The sequence below is a fragment of the Thamnophis sirtalis genome, unplaced genomic scaffold, assembly GCF_051295495.1.
Source record: "Thamnophis sirtalis isolate CommonGarterSnake01/CBP01778 unplaced genomic scaffold, rThaSir2_p1.2 scaffold_1, whole genome shotgun sequence".
Taxonomy (NCBI): Eukaryota; Metazoa; Chordata; class Lepidosauria; order Squamata; family Natricidae; genus Thamnophis; species Thamnophis sirtalis.
The window spans coordinates 48874940-48897941 of NW_028261381.1; the positions used below are offsets into that span (position 1 = coordinate 48874940).

A 23002-nucleotide genomic window follows, 5' to 3' on the forward strand; every position below is an offset into this window, starting at 1 on the left:
CCTCTGTACCAAGTGTACTGTATTAGAGAGCCAGCTTGATGTAGTGATGGAGGCATCAGGCTAGAAACCTGTAGACCGTGAATTCAATTGTTGCCTTAGGAATAAAACGTGGATGATCCTGAGCCAGTCATTTTCCCTCAGTCCCAGGAAGTGGCAAACTAGTTCCAACATCTTGCCTAGAAAACTACAGGAATTTGCCAAGTCAGTTGCCAGGAGTAAAAAAAGTGACATAACTTTCCATTGCTTTGGAGAGAAAATATCAAACAAGTACTGGATGGCTCTCTTGGCTTGAAAATCTTAAATCCATGTTCCCAACACATCTGGAGTATGCCTGGGTGTGGACAGCTGCCTTAATTTTTGTTTTTAAGCTTCTGTTCATTGTAATGCTAGATTTGCTTTGTTTTTTCCCCGGGCTGTCTTATTGATATACGTGTTATTAACTAGTCTGGATATCAGTTCATGGAAGAAAAGCAGTACCATAAAATAAATATACAAGCTTTTCAAATGACCAAGAAGAAACAGAACACAAGCGCAGATCCACAATCTTTGGAGGAAATGGTTATCTTCAAAGCAGACGAGGACCAATAATGACGCACATGGGGGAAAGGTGGCGCTTGGCAGGAGGACAGCATCTCGGACCATCCTTGGGCCTCCTTGATAATGACCAAATTCTTCCACTTGCTTCCCAGTTCCATAACAAGAGAAAGAAACAAACCAACTTTGTTACTGTATTGCCACTTAGTGGAGACAGTTATTTCCCCAGTGTTTGAATTGTGTTTGTATGCTTTCTAATCTGAATTTCATTTTCTTATTGTAAAACTCTCTCAAAGGGATAAGATAGAGCGTAAGGCTGGGATGAGAAAGAAAATGAAGTATTCTGGACAATGGTATGATTTCCCAGGATCCTGAATAGGAGTTTGCCCAATTCCATTCTAAATGAGGACCTCACTCTCACCAAGTATGGTGACACAGAGATCTCTGATCAAAATTATGAATCTCTCATCATGCCAAATGTGAACGCTGAAATACCCAATTTTGGAATACCTTGGCATGCCATCTGGTTGATCCTGGAGCCCCTCGCAAGGTTTTGCTCCCTGTTATTGTTCAGATCTGTTCCTGTTTAATGACAGTCTTCCTGCCAATCACAGATTATGAGAATGTAGACATTTCCTGAGCAGACTCTCAGGCTCAGTGTAGTATGATATGATTGGAATTTGGATGACAGTGGAAATCTTCATCTGTTGAAAATCATCTAACAGCCCTTAGGCTTCCCTGCATGCCTCCAAAAGACATCTCCTCATGACAAAGAACATGCTAGGCAGATGTGTACAGGTAGTCCTTGACTTATAACCACAACTGAATTTATGTTGCTACTGGTAAGTGAGAAATCAGTTAAGTAAGTGAGTTTTGCCCCATTTTGCGACTTTGCTTGCCTCATTTGTTAAGAGAATCAATGCAGTTATTAAATTACTAACCCAGTTGTTAAGTGAATCTGTCTTTCCCATTGACTTTGCTTGTCAGAAGGTCACAAAAGGTGATCACAGGACCCTGGGACACTGTAACCGTCACAAATATGAGCCCGTTGCCAAGCATCGGGATGTAAATCATGTGACTATGGGGCTGCTGCAATGGTCACGAGTGTAAAAAATGGTCCTAAGTCACTTTTTTCAGTGCTGTTGTAACTTTGAATGTTCACTAAATGAACTGTTGTAAGTTGAGGAGTACCTGTATTCCTTTATTGTTATCCCAGTCAGACAGGGTACAAATTAGCCTTGCAAGATCACTTGTAAGGCTAATTTGTACCTTGTCAATGTTCTAGTGTACTCAGGCCTGAAGGTATTCTCATTCCAGTCAACCTGTTCCCTGCACACTCAAGGAACTATATTGATTTTTAACTCAGAATAGAGCTAGAAGGGACCTTGGAGGTCTTCTAGTCCAACCCCCTGCTCAAGTGGGAGACCCTATAAAAGTGATGGCTAACCATTTCCGGACTGAGTGCCCAAAGCTCGCTGAACCCCCAAAATGCAATGCCTATGTGGCCCCCATGCATGCACCCCACCCCTTGTGAATGCATGTGGCCCCACATGTGCCCCACCCTCCACACATGTGCAGACAGTCCCTGCACGTACCCATCCCCGTGCATGCACACGCGCCCACACACACCACACATGCATGTGTGGCAGAGGCCCGAAGACGAGGTGGCCAGTGGGAGGTGCGGGCGAATGTGCGGTGTAGCTGAACTGGGGAGATGCTGCAACGGGTGCTGCGTGACTCCTCTGGCACATATGCCATAGCTTTGCCATCCCAGCCCTATACCATTTCAGACAAGTGACTGTCCCATCTCTTCTTAAAAACCTCCAGTGATGAAGCACCCATCAAAGCACCAACACACATGCAGATATACATGCATACACATCCACAGTTATAATTTCGGCTGGTCTATGTTGCAGCCAGGATGTTTTTTTTCTTGCCTTTTTATTGTTCCAGTGACCTAGCAACTCTGCACCAGTGGAATCTGACTTCCTCTCCAAGCCGTCTGACAGACTCCAACCAGGCTGCCATCAGGAGAGAGCAGGAATTGAGGCTGGGACAAAATAGGGTCTCTCCCTTTCAAGAGCCATTTCCACCCAGCCACACCCATATCAGCACTGGGTGTTGTTTTTTTTAGCCCAAATTACCAGTTTTCCTTTTTTTCCAAGAAGGGAAAGATTTACAGAAAACTTCCAAAAAGGAGTAATAAATCAGTGGGTAAGACTTCAAACAAATGTGAAACTATATTTACCAACATGATTATTCCCCCCCCCCCCCTGTTTGTTTTCAGATAGCCTTCGCCGCTAATTTTGGGCTGTCCAGATATGATATACAGTATAAGGACTTGCAACTCCCATTCTCAAGGTTCCTGGGCAAACTGGGAATTGGGAGAGATCAAAGAATTCCTGATCAAATTATCTTGAAAGCACTAGTTTGAAAAATGCTACTTGCATCACCCACTCAGTATTCATCCCTTACGTTTTATCCCGTATTATAAAGTTGCTACTGCAATGTCTAGATAATTGTTGAAATGGGATTTCTGATAGCAAAGCAAGAAAGTTGGAACTCATGTTTCTCTTTGCAGGAACAGCAGATGTGTGTGGGAAGATTTCAGTAGGGACCATGAGGAGGGGCAAAATTAAGCCCTTTCCCCAGGTTGCAGGAAAAGTTGACTCTTTTTCACTTTTCAAGGTTCAAGGTTTATTACATTTATATGCCGCTCTATTCCCGGAGGGACTCTTTAGGGAGGGCAGACAATTTTTATATAGGCTTTCTCCTCCAGGACACAAACCTGGCTACCACATATGCAGTGGCAAAATTCTGTGTTGCTGCAATGTCCATAAGAAAAAAATTGGTTACAGAATTATAGTTGCCATCTTGCACCAATTATTTGGTCATATCTCTAACAATTTCTGGATCATTGTATTTACTCCCATACTTATTGGCTTTTCATCCACGTAAACCAGGGAGTGACCCGAACAGTTTGAGAACATGTATGTTATCCACCTTTAATGTCAATATTTTTAAAATATATTTTAATGCCAGTACTTTTTTAATATATTGTAAAAAGTAATGTGTATTGCTGGTCTTTGACTGTAATAAAGATTTATACCTTATCACTCTTTAATTATTTAAAAAAGAGTTAAAAGCACAACTAAATTCATAACTGGCTTGGATGATTTTGTGAGATGGGTGTGGAACAAAGAAAGAAAGAAGGTATTGATTCAAGTGAGAGCATAATACCTCTCTGTCCTTTTAAAATCAAATGAAAGCTGCAAAGAAGCAGTGAAAGATTGACTACCATGGCAGTTTTTAATGTATTCAGTTGCGGGGGATATTCAAAGTCACTAGATAAAGCAACAAAATATTGTGATTTGCAAACCAAGGTGGAAAGATTGTAGAGGGGAGCGGGGGAAATCAGTTGTTACAGTATATTCATCGTAATTGGAATTCTTGATGCAATACCAAAAGGATTCACCAAATATTTAGAAATTTTAAATTTCCTGGATTCATCACTACTAATTATTGCAAAAGACTTCTTTTCTTGGAACAACATACATTTTGCGATAGTACCTTTATGACTTTTAGCTCCTTGGACAAGGCACAAGGCACCGGAGTCAACGTCCAGTTTGTGACACAGTATTCATTTGTGTGGCAATGGCAATAGCATTACCTTGAGCTTTATCCTAGATTGGCAACTACTACAAAATGTTGTGTTTATAAGTGTGCAAGCCAGATATGAGACCACATTTGGAAGCTTCCATACACATAAAAATACTTGTATATAGCCTATCTATCTTCTGATTAGGTTTTGCCCAGCTAAAAATGTTGTTGATTTGGCAAAAACAGAGGGATTAATTCTATTTTCTGGTTTCTAATGAATACAATGGATTATAAACCACATGTTAACAGTCAAATAGAATTGCTTTTCTGCTCTGAGGGGTTCCTCCCCCCCCCCTTCTCAGAGCTGCTCTTTTCAGGGAAAGAACAAGGAAGGAAACTGAAGCAGTCCAGATTTAGGACTGAAGTTTTTGTTCGGATAAACTCCCTTGGCTCCCAAACAGCCTCCACCCATAATCATTACATCCGCAACAATGTTTGAAAAACACAGCTCAGAAACGCTTCCCTAGTAGCTGATAAAGGAGCCGGCTGACTATGCCCTCTCTGTGAGGCAGGATAGGCTGAGCCTTTTTGTTATTCTTCTTTCTCAGCCTCAATCTTACTCCTAAAGACTTCCTGAACAGACTCAGGAATGAGGGAGTTGAGATTTCCCTCTAGCACTGGGTCTCTCAGGGGCTGAACACTGGAGCTGATTTTCCAGATTGCAAATGCTCTGGGCAGCATCAGGTTTTCATTGGTTTTCCTCTTGAGATTTTATCTTCTTCTTCCCAGATTGGAGCAAAGCTTTTCATCGAACCAGATTTATTTTAGTGACTCATATGTTTGTTCTAAAGCAGGGGTGTTATACTAAATTTAATTGAGGACCACATCAGAGTTATGTTTGACCTCGGGGGGGGGACAGGACTGGGTGGACGTGGCCTAGGTGGGTGTGGCCAGGTCAACGTCATTCATTGAGGCTCTATTTCAGGTCATGACAGCCTCCTGCAGCCGTCTGCCTGTGAAAACAGGGCTTTTCACTGGCAGAGGGCTGCAGGAGGCTGTCGTAGCCAGAAATGGAGCCCAAGATGCATGCGTGTGACCTTCCTGAGCTCAGTTTTCACTGGCAGAAGGCTGCAGGAGGCCATCATGGCCAAAAATGGAGCCCAGGACATATGTGTGTGGCCCTCCCGAGCTCCGTTTTCACTGGCAGAGAGGTGCAGGAAGCCGATGTGGCCAGAAATGGAGCCCAGGATGCACTCATGTGGCCCTCCTGAGCTTCATTTTCACTGGCAGAAGCATCATGGGCCGATCCTTCACTGTTTCCAGGGTGGACCCATGGGCCAGATCCAAGCATCCTGTGGGATGGATGTAACCCACAGGCCTTGAGTTTGACATCTTTGTTCTAAAGGATGACATCTGTTTACTGAGAAAGTATTTATTAAATTTGTTTGCTGCCCATCTCAATGCGAGGAAACTCTGGGCGGCTTACAACATTAAAAGGATTCTTTTCAAAGGATCCGATTGAAAGATGCAGGCAACAATTTTACAGCATTGCAGGAACTGCATTAAACCCTACACACTTCCCTTTTTTAGAATCTAGAAGGGTAAAGAAGTCTGTTCAATGGAGAAGGTGGAAAGTGACTTCTCCAAGCTCTCCTCCCTTCCTGCTCTACCTCCACCCCCATCCCCAGGAGTCTCCTCTTCTAAAGATGGGGAGAGCACTTAAAGGATATTTGCATTGATCACATGGGGCTGAGAAGGTAGGAGGGGTGGCAGAGGAAATGCCTGTAAATAATAGCTAAATTTGATATAATGTGGTTAGGCTTCCTGGTTTTATTTTTGGTCATTGTACAGATTTTATTTAAGACTAACAAGAACTGCACTACTGTTCTATTGTAATTTATGCTCCTCTGGGAGAAACCGTGGGATAGAAATGAAATGGATTTTTAAAAAAGAAAGAACAACTGCAACAGCCCTGAATATGTTCGAATAGAGAACAGAAAACCATCTATCTTGCCTGGAACACTTTAATTTGGATTCTTGCAGTGAAAAAAATGCCAGCTTGAGCAGGCAAATAGCTCTTTACAATTCAGTGATTCTCTGACAGGTTGAGTAATGTGCCTTCTCATTATTTAAATGTATCTTCCTGTTGGAAATGAGGTGTCAGTATTTCTTAATTTTTATCTAACATGGCAATTCTTTTGATATATATTTTTAAGGCCTAAGAATTTCAGACTCAGCTATAGTCAGTAGTGAGATTCAGCCAGTTTGCGCCACTTTGGGAGAACCAGTTGTTAACTTTCTGAGCAGTTTGGTGAACTGGTTGTTGGAAAAAATCATTAGGGCAGAGAACCGGTTGTTAAATTATTTGAATCCCACCACTGGCTGTAGTGTAGTGCATGCTTTTTCAGGTTCCAGGTCATGAAGCAGTTGCCAGTCTAAATATATATTACATATTAAAAATTAAATATGGATCTTTTGACAACAAAATATGAAGATCCTTTTGGATTTTAGAAAGGTTGTACCATTTCTGAGTTTATTGAGGGCTATACAGGGGTGAAATCCAGCAGGTTCTGACAGGTTCTGGAGAACCAGTAGCGGAAATTTTGAGTGGTTCAGAGAACTGGTAAATACCACCTCTGGCTGGCCCCAGAGAGGGGTGGGAATGGAGATTTTGCAATATACTTCCCCCTGGAGTGGGGAGGGAATGGGGATTTTGCAGTATCCTTTCCCTGCAGTGGAAAGGGAATGGGGATTTTGCAGTATCCATCCCCTACCACGCCCAACAAGCCACACTGACAGTTTTCGTGCCGCGGTTTGGTCTGTGCGCTTTTGTTGTGCGCGCATTTGTCGGGTCACATGGAGGTTCACTGACAAAAGGGCGTCCGACAAAAGCACGCCCGATGAAACCGCGGTGACAAAACCGTGAGTTCTAAACCACGCCGACGAATGAGCACTGAAGCGCGCCGACAACAGCGCGCCGACAGAAGCACGCTCTAAACCTAACCCTAACCCTAAATCGTGGATCCAGAGGATAAAACAGGCCATTCTAATGGCGTCTCCCACACAACTAGATGTTGTCTTAATGGCAAACATAACACCCATCTATAAAATACACCCCACACCACTTTTCTTTCTTCTTATGTTCTATCATTTTGTAATCCAATAGTCGACATCTGTGTGGTAATTTAAGTGAGAAATTGGCTACATAAAAGGATTCAGATAAATCATTTTGTATTTTAAAGGCAAAACGTCACATAGGTTTTCTTCATTCTCAGTACCAAAACTCGTACCCACCACGTCCCAGCTAATACCATTCAGTAGACATTTGCAGTTGTCTTCCACTGATACCAAAATGCAAAAATAGAGAGCAATTAGGAAGGTTGGTTCAAGTTTTTCCCTTTTATGGAAATGATCATATATTCATGAACGGCTCTTCTGAAGACCTCTGTTAACAGTTCTCTCTTCTGTAGATTTTCTCAGAATTCTTAATCTTCTAGAAACATGTTCTGATTTTGCCTATTTTTTGGCTGAAGTTGCTTGTGAAAATGGTTGTTCTAGCTTGGGTTGTTTTGTTTACTTCATATGAATTTGATCTCTTAAAACGCATTTAAAAATATTTTTAAAATAAAAATATTTAAAAATATTTTAAATGCATCTTGTACTTTCAATTGGACAGACATCTAGATAAGCAAATAAGACTGCTGAAATTGTATTATCCTTGTGTTAATGTAATTCCATAAAATAATAGATGGGTGGGAGGTTGGTGCTTTGTTCTTTGACCCTATAATTCTGCCTTTTCGCCAAATGAATTGCTACATGCAAAAATGTATAATGGTATCATAACAGTTTTGCTTTTTTTTTTTCTAGAATGGAAAGTAGTTATGAAAGGACAAGGAGGTGGAAAGGGTTCTTGCTGTTTCACCAGCCATAAGCCCTCCTATACCCTTTAAAAAAAAACCTGATAAGGAATGTACTCAATTTGGATTCTATGTTGTCCTTAAATGCTTACCTGGGAAGTTCATTGTTAATGGATAGGTGCTGAAGATAATTAGCTTATACAAACTTTAAAGATTGTGACTATATATGCAGTTATTTATTTTAGCTAAAATCGCATGGGTTGTCTTTCCTAATACCTTGTTCCATATTGAATTTCATATTTTAGTCTAATAAAAATTATTTCATGTTTTGGTCTTTGTAACAAATTTTTTTTTTTAAAAAGACAATATTCTAACAGTAATAGAAACACTTTATGTAACACATTTATTATTTATCTTCAAAAACTCTAGGGCAACTCAGCAGTGTACACGAGCAAAGCAAAAACAAAAACAGAGAAGCTCAGCAATTTTATCATATATCAGAAAGCAACACGCAAGAAACTTTGCAGCAGGGATGATCTGTAAATAGGAGTAATAAATAAAAATAAAAAGAATAAGAAAATATTTTATGGTTTGGACAAAAGGCAGGCAGGTGATAGGTCCACAGAGGCCAGAAAGGAGTTTGAAAATAATGCTGCTAGGTTTGCAAAACTAAAGAGCAGTTTACTCATAACGAGATACTTGCATCTCTGTGGTTTAAAAAAAAAGCCACCTTTAAAAAAAAAGTAGGGTTGAACGTTCTTCAAATATTTGTGATGTTTCTGTTTAACAACTGCTGCATTCCATTGCCTCCATTCAGTAATCCCACTCTGGGGAATGTTGCTTATTAAAGTTAATTTGAGCTTTTGCAACAGATTAACAAGGAACAGGATCCAGAATGTGAGTCCATTTATTTCTCTATGAGGGTTAAGTAGGGGATCAGGCTTGAACAGTTTTTGTAGCTGAAATAATGTTGAAGAATCCTATGTCCTGATTTGGAATTAAGCCTGATATCACGAGTGGGTTTTTCTAATCTTGGAGAAAGATCTTTTTTGGGTGGATATTTACTTTGCTAGCATGCCAGTAGAGGTGAAGAAATGTTGTTTTGCAGAGTTGTTGGTGGCATGCTCAGGGAAGGGTTTGGAAGCCCGCAGAGTGGCAATTTCTTCTTCTTTGTCTTTAAATAATCCCTATGTTTTATTGTTAAAATATTGATGTACGAAGAAAGTAAGAAAAAGCAAGATAAAGCAAAAAATGAAAAAACCCAACTACATTTATGTTTTTAAAAGCATAAAATAAGAGAAAATAAATTGCATTCTAGGGCTATGTCCTCCCTTTCATTTGTATTCCTAACCACTAGCCACAGTTTAAACATTTCAACTTTGCATCAAACAGTAATTGTTGTTGGTTTCTATTTAAATCCTAAAGACCATATTCCAGATGTCTAAATCTGACCTGCTCTGTGATAATTGTATACAACGGGAGCCCTTCCTGCTTGAATATGGTAAAACTTCTAGAATATGTACTTTCAATTTTGCCACTGTAGCACATTCTCCAGTTTCAGCTTCCTGATCTGATATGGTGGGCCACGTATCTCTTTTCCGATGAAAGTGGCACCATCAGGAAGGAAATGTAACCTGTGAGTTGAGCATCCCTGAATTAAGACTAAAATCTCCCAGCACTAACCTCAGTGTATGCATCATTGAACTCATGTGGAATTTGCTTTGGCAAAATGCAAAATAATTGGCCCACACTGAATCTTACAATTCTCCCATTGGTTTAGCTGCACACATAAAAGTCATTAATCCAAAGATAAGGAAAACTAATACTAATAAAATGGAGTTGTATAGGTTACAGTTCTTATGCTTGGAAAGAGAGAGACGCACATAAAACATGTATGTATAAACCTGAAATACATTTGCAAACCAAATTGGACTATGCAGCAACATACTGCCCTATGGAATGCTTCTGTTCAGGATTTTTGTCGATCAGCCATGCCCTTTTTTTAAGGACAGTCCATTTCATATCCTTTTTAAAAATTCCCTACTGTTCTTTCACAACATTTAATCAGCATTATGTGGCTATTGAGCACATACCAACTTCCCTGGGTAGTGATGGTTGTGATGGTGGTTGGGACTTCCTTTCTGTTGACACCTTCTACCCTAGGTTGTTTTTATACTTCTGAAAAAATGGGGACTTCCTCAGCTACCTTTAAAGGTAAAGGTTCCCCCTCACATGTGTGCTAGTCATTTTTAGGGGTGGTGCTGATCTCTGTTTTTAAGCCAATGAGCCAGCGCTATCCAAAGACATCTCCATGGTCATGTGGCCAGTATGACTAAACGCCAAAGGCACAGGGAGTGCTGTTACCTTCCCACCAAACTGGTCCCTATTTTTCTATTTGCATTTTTCACATGCTTTCAAACTGTTAGGTTGGCAGAAGCTGGGACTAGTAATGGGAGCTCACTCCATTATGTGGCACTAGGGATTCAAACTGCTGAACTACTGACCTTCTGATTGACAAGCTCAGCATCTTAGCCACTGAGCCACTGCATTCCAGCTACCTTTACTCTTCTCTTTTTTGTGAAATATAAGGTTCTACACTACAAAATAATCTAGTGATAGATATGTAGATTTGCTGGTGTGTATATAATATCATTAGCATTCTGGAGCCTTGGCAAAATACTGAATTAGATGTACCCTCCCCTAGAACTGCATAAAAACCACTTAGATGGTTTTAATTGATGAAATGAAATGAATGAAACCATACTATTAAGACTTAATGGAACAAGGCATTCTGGATGTTGGCAGTAGGCAGACTGAGATCAAGGTTCTGTCTCAAAACGAAGGGAGATGGGTCAGTGGTGAAATGCATTTTTTTTTATACCGGTTCTGTAGGCGTGGCTTTGTGGGCGTGGCAGGGAAGGATATTGCAAAATCTCCATTCCCACCCCACTCCGGGGAAGGATACTGCAAAATCCCCATTCCTTTCCGATCAGCTGGGACTCAGGAGGCAGAGAATAGATCGGGGTGGGGCCAGCCAGAGGTGGTATTTGCTGGTTCTCTGAACTACTCAAAATTTCTGCTACCGGGTCTCCAGAACCTGTCAGAACCTGCTGAATTTCACCCCTGAGAAGGGTTTGTATGTTTTGTCTTTGCATGTGCCCATATAGCCACTTGATTCTGCTTGAGTGCAGATAGGACTAGTGGTTTTCTCTGCACATCAGATACTAAGCTCCAGATTCAGGTATCAGGCAAATTCCTGAGTGTTCAAGATGACCCCAACCAGTGTTTGTTAAGTGGGGATGTGTTTTATTTTTCAATTATTTATTTAATAGTATTTGTAACTCACCCAAATCCAGATGGATTCTGGGTTGAGTAAAGGAGAATATTTGTTCTGAGGGTTGAAATGAAATGTCCTTGTTGCTCTCTCTGAGCTTGGTTGTTTTCTTGAAGAGATTTTGTTACTCCAACTAGGTAACATCATCAGTGCTAGCAGTACTAGGATTCTGGGTTAGCTATAGTAAAGACAAAGAACTCCAAGAAAAATAAAATAAAACGTCATCCCTCATCATTGATAATATGTCAGGTGCTTTTAAAACTAAACTTATTTAATCTAAGGACCAGGCATGCAGTGGAATAAAACTACTTTGTCATTTTTGCAGAATGTCGACTTAGAGGAGCAAGGAGATCATTTTTGTGTGTTCCTCTCCTTCTGAAAGGAGGATGGAAATCCATAACACCAAGTTGGCCAGATGGAAATTTACCTTGACTTCAAACACCGAGGCAGGAAGACACACATTCAAGCAACATATTCCCAGAGTTGAACATTTGTGACTCTGAGAATATGTTGCTTGGATGCTCATCTTCCTGCCTCTGTGTTTGAAGTCAAGGCAGTTTTCCAATCAGATAACCTTTAATTCTCAGTATTGCCAAAGCATGCCCATTTCTGGTGACTGCCTCAAGTGGTCTTTAACCACCCTTCTGTAGGGATGGGAAAATATTTAAAGATTAAGTGTGTGTGTGTGTGTGTGAGAGAGAGAGAGGGAGAGGGAGAGGGAGGGAGGGAGGGAGGGAGGGAGGGAGGGAGAGAGAGAGAGAGAGAGAGAGAGAGAGAGAGAGAGAGAGAGAGAGAGAGAGAGAGAGAGAGAGATTAGAAAACCAAGATAAATTCCAAAGTCCTGTCATTCATGAATTGTCAGGGTTCTCACAGAATGCAGAAGATACAAAAACAAAGGATCTGGTGATGTTGGGGTATGTATTTATTGGATTGGGGGGGGGGACATGCTGGTATGTTATGAAAAAAATCAACTTAATTAGAGCCCAGTATGTTCTGCTTGTTTAATCCAATGGATGTTCTAGAAATGAGAAATATGAAACAAACAGGAACTTACAATCATTTATATTGTTCATATAATCTGGTTTAAGGGGCTTAGTAGGTCAGCCAGCACTCAGCTGCAAAAGAACCAGAACATGGAGAAAAATGGGGTAATAAGAAGGCGCTTGAGCATAACCAAAGTCAAGATTTAGGAGATCATAGTAGCAGAAGCAGAGCCAAAAAAAGAAAGCCCAAGAAACTCTACAAATATCAATCTGCTACCTAAGTGAACTTTAGAAACTCTTTCCATAAATGGGAGACTTTTGTAAACTGAACTTCGCACTCAAAGGGCTAAGGCAGGGAAGGCATAAGATGGGACTTAGTAGATCCTATGCCACCAACATGCATATAGCCAACATGGATCTTATATTTTTTAGCATTCATGAGCATATATGCAAACTATTATCCAAACTTAGCCCTTTATACACAGGCATACAGCTACACTTATATCAATCGGAATAGAGCTGGAAGGGACCTTGGAGGTCTTCTAGTCCAATCCCCTGCTCAAGCAGGAGACCCTATACCATTTCAGACAAGTAATTTTCCAGTCTTTTCTTAAAAATAATGAAGCACCTACAACTTCTGAAATTAAACTATTCTACTGGTTAATTGTCCTTACTGTCAGGAAATTTCTCCTTAATTACAGGTTACTTCTTTCCTTGATCAGTTTCCATCCATCCTTGATAAGTCTCCATCCAGGTTTTTCCGTCAAACTTCCTTTGGCGCAGTCATTTATTAGGCTTCAAATGCAGATGTGCTCAATATCTAACATCCATCAATAAACATAGACTTGCTTAGACTCATTAGATTTCACCTCAACCTTGTTTCTGTTCTCTTTTTCTTCATTTTATCTTCAGACGTTTTGACTAGACAAAAGAATGTAGAAAGTCCAAACACTGAAGCAAAGATTTCCACTTCTTATATACGGAATCTAGATGCAACGAGTACATCTGGAAATAATAAAGTAAGGACGTTGTGGACCAACTTAGCTTCAGCATCTGTAGCTGCAACAAGAAGTACCACATCTTACACCAAAATAATCAGATCTGTGACACCACAGTTATCTCAAATAATACAAACCAAACGAGCAAGTGCCTCACAAAATATGGCAGATATTGCCGAATCTGAATCAGTGACTTTGGGGAAGCATTTTTCCAAGACTGCAAATTCTCCATTTTTGGAGGGGAAAAAATCAGGTGAGTTGGGGGAAAGACACTGAAACAATATAATGTTTTACATGATTAGGCAACCATAGAGGGCAGATGAGAGTTTTGAAAATGTGTTTATGGATATTTTCATAATATCAATACCACAACTGGACACACTTTTTAAAAAATAAAATGGCTACTTATTAAGCATAGCAGGACAAAAAATTATTTATTTATTTATTTGTATGCCATGATGCCAGAAGGTACATGGTACCGAATTATCAGAATCTTGCCCCCCCCAAAGAAAAATCCACCCACAAAATAAATCAAATACAAAATATAAACAAATCTGTCAAAACTATGTGTGTACCAAATTCAGATTTCCAGTTCCAACATGTCCCCCTCCTTGCATTTAACATAATCAGGATTTAAATGTTTTCCTGAATCCCAAATGGAAAGAAACAGACCAGATCTCCATTCTTGTATGCATGTGTTTAGACTCTTATACTCTAGGCCAGGTGTCACAAAACTTGGCAATTTTTAAGACTTGTGGGCTTCAACTTCCAGAATTCTTCAGTCATCAATTCTGGGAACCAAAGTCCACAAATCTTAAAGTTGCGAAGCTTGGATACCCTTGCTCTAGGCATTGGCATGGATAAAAACTTTAAAAATGTTGCTTCATTCAGAAAACTGATTTTGATGACATAATCATAAGATAGAGGCTTCATTTATGAGTGGAGACATGATGGTGAGAAGCAAAGAATTAAGTAACACTATCTTTTTTATTCTTTTTTTTTTTTTTGCTTATAGTCTTCTACTCAAACAATGGCAAGGTGTTTATCCAGGATTAAAGTTTATTAATGTTTTTTCCATTTAATGCTTTTCATTAAAAAACAACAAGTAAAATAGAAAGTTCATATGCTTTTATTGTACTACTATTATATTTACATTTAAGATATTTTCTTTCCTTGGAATAACTGTCTTTTATTACAGATTTCATTGCATTCATGCATCATTTCAAAAATTATTATTTATGTATTTAAATTCATTGGCCATCAAATTCCACTAGACTCTGAGTGGCACAGAAAAGTAGTTAACTGATAAGTGGCCAGCTCTAGAAATTTAAATCATAAACCAATGAAGAAGGAGATAATGAAACAACCCTGTTTCTTATTTCAGCTATTGGGAGCAACTACCATACAGCTAATACCTGGGATGAAGACAGCACAATGTCCAGTTTCCATATTCCAGACATGGACAGTTCAGCAACACTCAGTCAGAGTTCAGAAAGGACTTCCCGCTTTCTTAGAGAGAACTTCACTGGAAAAGAGCCAGCTACTCAAAAACAACTTGCTACATCTTCTGGTCAGATCCAATGGTCATCTCATGTAACATTTCCAATACTTCAAAGTAGGACATCAAATGCCAAACAGCCTGATTCTTTAACAAGGATTATGCTTACTCGGTCTTATACTTCTCCACAAACTAGTATGTATTTTTCCATATTTTCTATTCCTTACTGTCAGAAAAAGCAGGTGATGCTATAGAGCAGGGTGGGCAAACTTTTGGTGGCCTTGAGTTTACATTTTATATTTCATGGCAATCTTGGATTGCAAGAATAGCAACATACAAATGGATAGAGGTGTGACACCAATTTTGGGGCAAGATTTCCCCCCCCCCCTTTTCTTTAACTATTTTTCCGTAATTCATATAAAGGTTTCTTTGGGTTATCTGCCTTAAAACAATGGTAGACTACCACCTATAATTGACAGCATGGTTAAAAAAAGACTATAAATAATAGGGCTGGGTACTTATCAAAATTCTGCTCTAGAACGTAACTCTAATTTGGTACAGGTAGTCCTTGAGTTATGACCACAATTAAGCCCAAAATTTATGTTGTTAAGTGAGACATTTGTTAAGTGAGTTTTGCCCCATTTTACAACCTTTCTTGCCACAGTTAGTGACAGTGAATCATTGCAATTAATAAGTTAGTAACCTGGTTGTTAAGTGAATCTGACTTCCCCATTGACTTTGCCTGTCAAAAGATGTCACATGGCCTTGGGACACAGCAATGGTCATAAGTGTGAACCAGTTGCCAAGTATCTGAATGTTGATCACATGCTATAAAAGTTGTAGCTGCGAAAAATGGTCATGTCACTTTTTCAGTGCCTTTGTAGCTTTGAGTTGTCGCTAAATGGACTGTTGTAAATTGAGGACTATCTGTAATGGATTAGATGAAAGTGAACAGGATGATATTAAATCTGGACAAGACAAATATGTTGTTGTTCAGTAGGCAATCAGAGATTCAATATGTGCTAGTTGGGTCTGCATTTCCTCTTCAAGAGTAAACTCACAGTTTAAAATGCTCAATCCTCCATGTTGCAATTGGTGGTGTGAAACACTTTTCACTATTGTCTTTACTGTGCCAGATGCCGTCATTCCTGGGTTGGTGATCTAAGATCATACTTACCTATGTCTGCTTTAGGTCAAAAATAGTTTACCATAATCTTCTTGATGCAGATTTATGTCTTTAAGACAGTCCTCCTGAACTTCAATTGATATATAATGGACTGGGTAGGATGGAATATAGTAAACTAAACTATAATTATCAGGTAAACTTTGTCTCAATCTTTGTCTCAATAATTGCTGGAGAATATTAAACTTTCTCAATCTAGATGTCAAAATGAAATACATTTAAAGTGCAGAACTGATTACCTTTTTTCATATGTGGATAGGTTACTGTTTTGCCTTTCATTTTGTTGATTTAAGGCACAGGTGTCAAACTTGAAATGTCACGTTGTTGTCATGTGATGTATCACGACTTCCCCCCCTTTGCTAAACCAGGGGGGTCTAAACCAGCCTATGACACATCCAGCCTGCAGGCTGTGAGTTTGACACTCCTGATATTGGATGTAAGACAGGGGTGGGTTTCTTGCCCCGTTCCAACCGGTTCGGTTGGAATGGGACCGGCAGCGTCCTCGTGCACGCGCGCGGCGCACACATGTGTACTAGCGTCTGTGCGATGCTCCAGCTGCTCCTGGAGGATCGTGCAGGCGCTGTATGCGTCCTGCGCATGCGTGGAAGCGCAAAACTCGTCAAAACTGGGTAAGGAGTGCGGGTGGGCAGGTCGCCCTTTGCCGTTCCCGGAAGTTACTTACTTCCGGGTTCGCCGACCAACCAGTTCGCAGGGACCGCCGCGAACCGGTTGAAACCCACCCCTGATGTAAGGTCCCAGATCTGAAAACCTTCACTGGGAATAATAACAAGAAGAACAACAACATTTAATATATATACCTCAGATCTGCTCCCTTTCCTTAGCTCTTCTTGCTGTCTCTTTTATTCTTTTCAAAATGGAGCATGAAATTATCAGGTATAAGTCTGCCAAGTAACACAGTTTGGCAAGTATCGTATCTTTTTAAATTTGCGTTTCTACAGCTGCTCTTTCCTCTGGAATAGTTGCTTTTTCTTTTATCTGTTTTCCACTGTTTGTGTGAGAGAAATTCTATCAGGACTTGAAGAGGCCTTCAACAAAGTATTGTGAAGGTTTTTCTGCTAGCAGTTACTCCACATAGTTGTCAAATAATTCAAATCCATTTCACTCGCATTTTTAGAGTTGTAGCTTGGCAACCTTCACTGTAAAAGTCTGAGTGCGCAGCTTGCTGAATTCAGAGAAATAGTTTCTTTGGACATACATGAAGTCCACAAATAAACAAATGATTTCTGCTAGGGCATTGCATCCCATTAAATTAGATCATTAAGACAATGCAGAACATATTAGTCTTGCACTGACTCGCCTTTACAACTTAAAATGGATAACGTTATAATAACAATGCCAGCTTTGTTCACTGCATGAGAATGTTTTTTGCCAGCACTTCTTGGCACAAATCTGACTTGTGGGGCAGAGCTAATCTGAAGGTGTGTTGCTCTGGGTTTATTAATTTCTACTGGCTTTCTTTAAGTTGATTTGTTGAATATTTCAATTTCTGCATTTAAAAGAAGAAAAGCAAGTGATATAAAAAGTCATACTGGAGTCTGCAACACAATGTCCCCTCAACCCCAACACTGGCTGGATGTCTGTTTCAATGAGAGATCATTGAAATCATTTGAGATTTGAAGATTTGGGTTGGGTATTTGGACCCTTGAGTGATCGCATAGAATTGTTCCAGAAAAGCTAACTGAGAATTACCCTAAAACATGGGTGTCAAATTGGCGGCATTACGTGACATTTCGTGACCTTTTCTCCATTCGTGGAGCTGAGGTGGGCATGGCCTGTGCGTGATGCATCCAGCTCATGGACTAAAATATAGAAAGAAAAACCACTATGATTTTATTCTTAGGGTGATGTTACACATCATACTGAGCCATAACAAACATGATGTGTGAAGCAGACTGTGGATCTTATTCTGCCTGATATCCTGATTTTAACTTAATTTATGTGTGGTTTGTACTCAACTCATAGATTATGTGAAACTTTAATTCAGCAAAAAAAATCCTAAAATGTGTAGCATGCAGGAGTTTACTCAAACCTTAATCTCACTTGTGTTTGATGCATCAATTTGTTGAAGCAGAGCAATAAGAATGTTCTGATGTTAATTACAACATGGACAAGGGACAATGTGTTTGGGTCTTCCTCTCATTCCCTCTGCATTCCTATGCTACTATATTTGGGATATTTCATAGCAATGTTTTATTTGCACCTGTTTCAAGGTTAAAGTTTTTTATTAACACTCTGAACCATTGCTTCTTTCCCAGATGTTTCTAATTCTTGTCAGATCAGAAGCCTGGGAAATTAACTAGCCTTCTATTATATTTGCAGAAATATAATTACTATATGAATGAATTTGAAAGATTCTGCCCAATATGTAGGTTGCATATCTAATTTTGTTTTGCTATGTTTCATTTATGAAAGATACTCATCAGTTAAGCAGAAACTTCAACACAGAAAAAATAATTTCTAATTCTGATATGGAGTATATGACAATTCTGAACATATCCAACAGAAGTGAGGAGAAGATATTTCAAACTATAAGAGACTTCAGCTCTCAACCTTCACATTCTACATCTGCAAACTCTAACCTTGAAATGTCCACCAATGGGGGGAAGATACTCCGAACTCTCGGAGACAGCAGCAGTTCTCAAGGTCCACATTCCACATCTGCTGTCTCAAAACTTGAAATATCCACCAGTGGGGAAAAGATACTACAAACTGTCAGAATGAGTGGCAATTCTCAAGGTCCACATTCTACATCTGCTGTCTCAAACCTTGAAATTTCCACCAATGGGGGGAAGATAGTACGAACACTCAGAGACATCAGCCGTTCTCAAGGTCCACATTCCACATCTGCTATCTCAAACCTTGAAATGTCCACCAATGGGGAGAAGATACTCCGAACTCTCAGAGACATCAGCTGTTCTCAAGATCTACATTGTACATCCGCTGTCTCAAACCTTGAAATATCCACCAGTGGGGAGAAGATACTACAAACTGTCAGAATGAGCAGCAATTCTCAAGGTCCACATTCTACATCTGCTGTCCCAAACCTTGAAATTTCCACCAATGGGGGGAAGATAGTACGAACACTCAGAGACATCAGCCGTTCTCAAGGTCCACATTTCACATCTGCTGTCCCAAATTTTGAAATGTCCACCAATGGGGAGAAGTTACTCCGAACTCTCGGAGACATCAGCCGTTCTCAAGGTCCACGTTCCACATCTGCTGTCCCAAATTTTGAAATGTCCACCAATGGGGAGAAGATACTACGAACTCTCAGAGACATCAGCCGTTCTCAAGGTCCACAGTCAACATCTGCTGTCTCAAACCTTGAAATATCCACCAGTGGGGAGAAGATACTACAAACTGTCAGAATGAGCGGCAATTCTCAAAGTCCATATTCTATATCTTCAGTCTCTAATCCTGAAATGTACACCAATGGGGAGAAGGTGGTACGAACTGTCAGAGAGAGCAGTTCTCAAAATCCACGTTCTGTATCCACAATCTCTAGCCTTGAAATGCCTGGCACTTCAGACCCCAGTGCTTCTTCTTATATGATAGTGCCTGCAGATTCCCAACAAATGGATCTGTCAACCCAAGACACTGATGAAACTAAAGCAACAGATAGACATTCTCAGTCACCTTCAGCAACTACAGGTAAAGGAGAAGGATCTCGCATTTGATCAAGATTTACAAGTAGTCTTTTATTCATGTCGGGATAAAGCCAGGTGTTCTTGGTGAATACAAAAAAAAAAAGTAAAGAGAAAATGGAAAATAAGTTATCCTTAGGGGAACAAGTTATTTTGGAAAAAAAGCAGCAGAATTTATATATGACTGTTTTAATTAAATCTTCATTTCAAATACTGAGGAAGGGTAAAGATGTTGCAGAAGGTTGCATCTTTATTGAGTGATGTTAACACGAAAGATAATTTGGATGCCAAAATTATCTTCCTTTTATCCTATTGGATTTAAATAAATTATATGAATATTAGGTGGAATCTCTTAAGAAAATTAGATATGTCCAACACTGGCTTTATCTTAATGCAGGGAAGGTAATACTGAGAACTTATAAGAACTACATTCCAAAATAAAATTGATATAATGGAATGATGATCATGTTCGTAATTACAATAATCCGTTTCATTTGTATGGCACCCTTTCTCATGATGAAGTCCAGAGTCTAAATAATGAAGAAATCTAGAACATTGTAAACAGCACATTTTAAAAGTATAAGAAATCTCTTCAAAGACCTGGTACAAGTGAACTCCATGCAAGCAGTTGCTGATGTTTCCTTAGTAACATTATTATACAAAATATATAGCAGATGTCCCAAACAATTTAAAAACTATTTTCTTTAATTTAATTATGCTTACGATTTTTATTTTCCATGCAATTAAGACTAAAATAAATAGTTATTAGCAACTCTCCATGGGTTATGTATTTTCTTTTCAATCTTAAAGAGATATTTGCATTTCTAATCCTTGAAATATATTTCTAATCTTTGGTCAAGTTGAGTATATCCTCTACAATAACTGTTAAGTTCATTGTTTATAATATAATCTGTTGAAAATAATTTGTTGAAATTAGCAAGGTTCAAACTTTATAACAAAATTCACATGAACTAATCGAGAAGCTATGGCTATGAATAGCTTTGTAGAAAAAGCACCTTTTCATTAAAATGGATACTAAAAATGTTTTCAGATTTTAACTGTACACTGAAGTACAGAGAGCTGCTAGTATGCAGGAAAGAGTTAGCTTTTTCTAGACCACATTACCATCATCTAGTGGTTTTTGGATGTTTGCAGTTAAGATATGGAAGATCTATACTGCATTATGTTGAATAAAATAACTAAATGTCAGAGTCCAGGTTGTGAGAAATGGTACTGTCAAAAATGTATGAAATGAAAGAAGTTGCATACATTCTGTATTCTCATCCTTTTTCAGTGACCAATCAGATGTCCACGGAAATCCCACATACTAGAGAGAAGTGCAAAACACCTTTCTGCTCATGTTCTCAAGCAACTGAGATAGACGGGCATCACAAGTCTTATGCCAGAGGTAATACATAGCATTCATGATGGGGAGCCATCAATAGATTGACTGGCCCTGAATTCTCACTACTCTTTTTAAAGGCATCCAAATTGCGGTAATGGCCAACACCACATCACAATACTGAATTATGTGTTCTGTCGTTTAATTATGATCATAAAGTGGTATACTAGGTTTCAATTTTAGCTTGACCTTACAGGTAGTCCTCAATTTATGACCACAATTGAGTCCAAAATTTCTGTTGTTAAGTGAGATTTTGTTAAGTGAGTTTGGGCCTATTTTGCGACCTTTCTTGCCACAATTGTTAAGTGAATCACTGCAGTTGTTGAATTAGTAACACGGTTGTTAAGTGAAGCTGGTTTCCCCATTGACTTTGTTTGGAAGAAGGTTGCAAAAGGTGATCACATGACCTCAGGACACTGCAACCGTCATAATTATGAGTCAATTGCCAATAATTTTAGTCACTTGACCACAGGGATGCTGCAACACTTGTAACTGTGAAAAACAATCAAAAGTCATTTTTTTCAGTTGAACTGTTACTAAATGAACTGTTATAAGTTGAGGACTACCTGTATTGATTTGTATAAACTCAGGTGATGTGATTTACTAAACGAACCTTTATGAATATTATTGAACCCAACCCGGCTTATTCAACAAATGATTAAGCAATTGATTTAGCACTAAGTAAAGTATGTAAGCCAGACCTGTGTGCTATGCATATACTATATGTTCCATATACTATATTTTATCTACCTTAGCTAATTTTAAATTCTAATATGATCAGAAATAGAAGAAACTTTCTCCCCCCATTTTAATTTTAGGAATGTTAATATTCATCAGAGATAAGTTGAGTTGGTCTATATGATAAAAATTGATTATATCAGATAATAAACACAAGCAAAACCTCCAAACATTAAATGACATATTAAAATCTGGAATAACTTTTCTTGAAAAGACATGTATGTTCCATTTGATGTGGGGAAAAAACCACAAGAGATTTAAATGCAAATAAATATTTTGGTAAGTTGTGACAATAGCTTGGCATAGAATTGGATTGGTTTCTTTATGTATGTATATTCCTCATCTATTTGTTTCTATATTTTTCACAGATTGATATGCTGCTCCAATAATCAATTGATTCTGAAAAGCTTATGTAGAGGAACATTTAATTGTCATCATTATAACTTTTACATCTAAGTTCTCATTGATCTTTTATATAACAATAAAACTCCTATTCCCAACAGAACTAATGTTTTCTACTAAATATATATGAATATCCATTAGGGAAAAAGCATGATGTTAATTCAGCCTGGAGGAGATTCATCTCATCTTTTCATTGATATATTTCAGCCATGGAAGACACTAAACACATGAACAGCAGATCAAACACAGGGAGCAAAATATCCAGTTCTCACTTGGACAGTGTAACTGTTTCAAGAGTATTAGTCAGAGATGAAGAGAAGTCCAAGAATGTAACACAAACATTCACCACTGCTAACACTTCCAACTTTTCAAGGCTTTCATCCAGATCAGAAAAGACGGAACAAATGGATTTATTGCGCAGGGATTTTGTTGTCACTAAAGAAGCATTTACAATTTCTCAGGCCCCTACAGGTAAATAAGGAAAATCCTCTTGTTTCTTCTGGATTTCAAGCTTTGCTAAGGCTATCTGGGATAAAAATAAAATGAAAATATTTGGGGTGGCTATTAAACAGGAAAACAAGATAAAAAAACAAGCATTTTATTTAGAAAGATGCAATAAATGGAAGTCACTAGGAGACGAAGATGAATGAAATAATTGCATCTTCTTTAATGGGACAACCAAATCTAGTTTGAAATTGGCTCTAGTCAAAAATAGTATGTATGACAAAGTTTAAAGCACTGGGACAGACTGAATTATTATCCTGTAAAACATTAAAGATAATATTAATGCATACATTAGATTTCCTAT

At 38.9% G+C, this 23002-nt stretch overlaps 1 protein-coding gene across 1 annotated transcript in view; it reads left to right on the plus strand.

Moving 5' to 3' along the window:
* HEG1 (heart development protein with EGF like domains 1) overlaps window positions 1-23002 on the plus strand; it is an 80019-nt gene that overhangs the window by 20044 nt on the left and 36973 nt on the right. Inside the window, exons 2-6 of the mRNA XM_014059132.2 lie at window positions 13221-13559; window positions 14691-14999; window positions 18421-19659; window positions 20947-21060; window positions 22402-22665. Of these exons, the coding sequence (XP_013914607.2) occupies window positions 13221-13559; window positions 14691-14999; window positions 18421-19659; window positions 20947-21060; window positions 22402-22665 (2265 nt within the window). The remainder of the gene's footprint in view (window positions 1-13220; window positions 13560-14690; window positions 15000-18420; window positions 19660-20946; window positions 21061-22401; window positions 22666-23002) is intronic.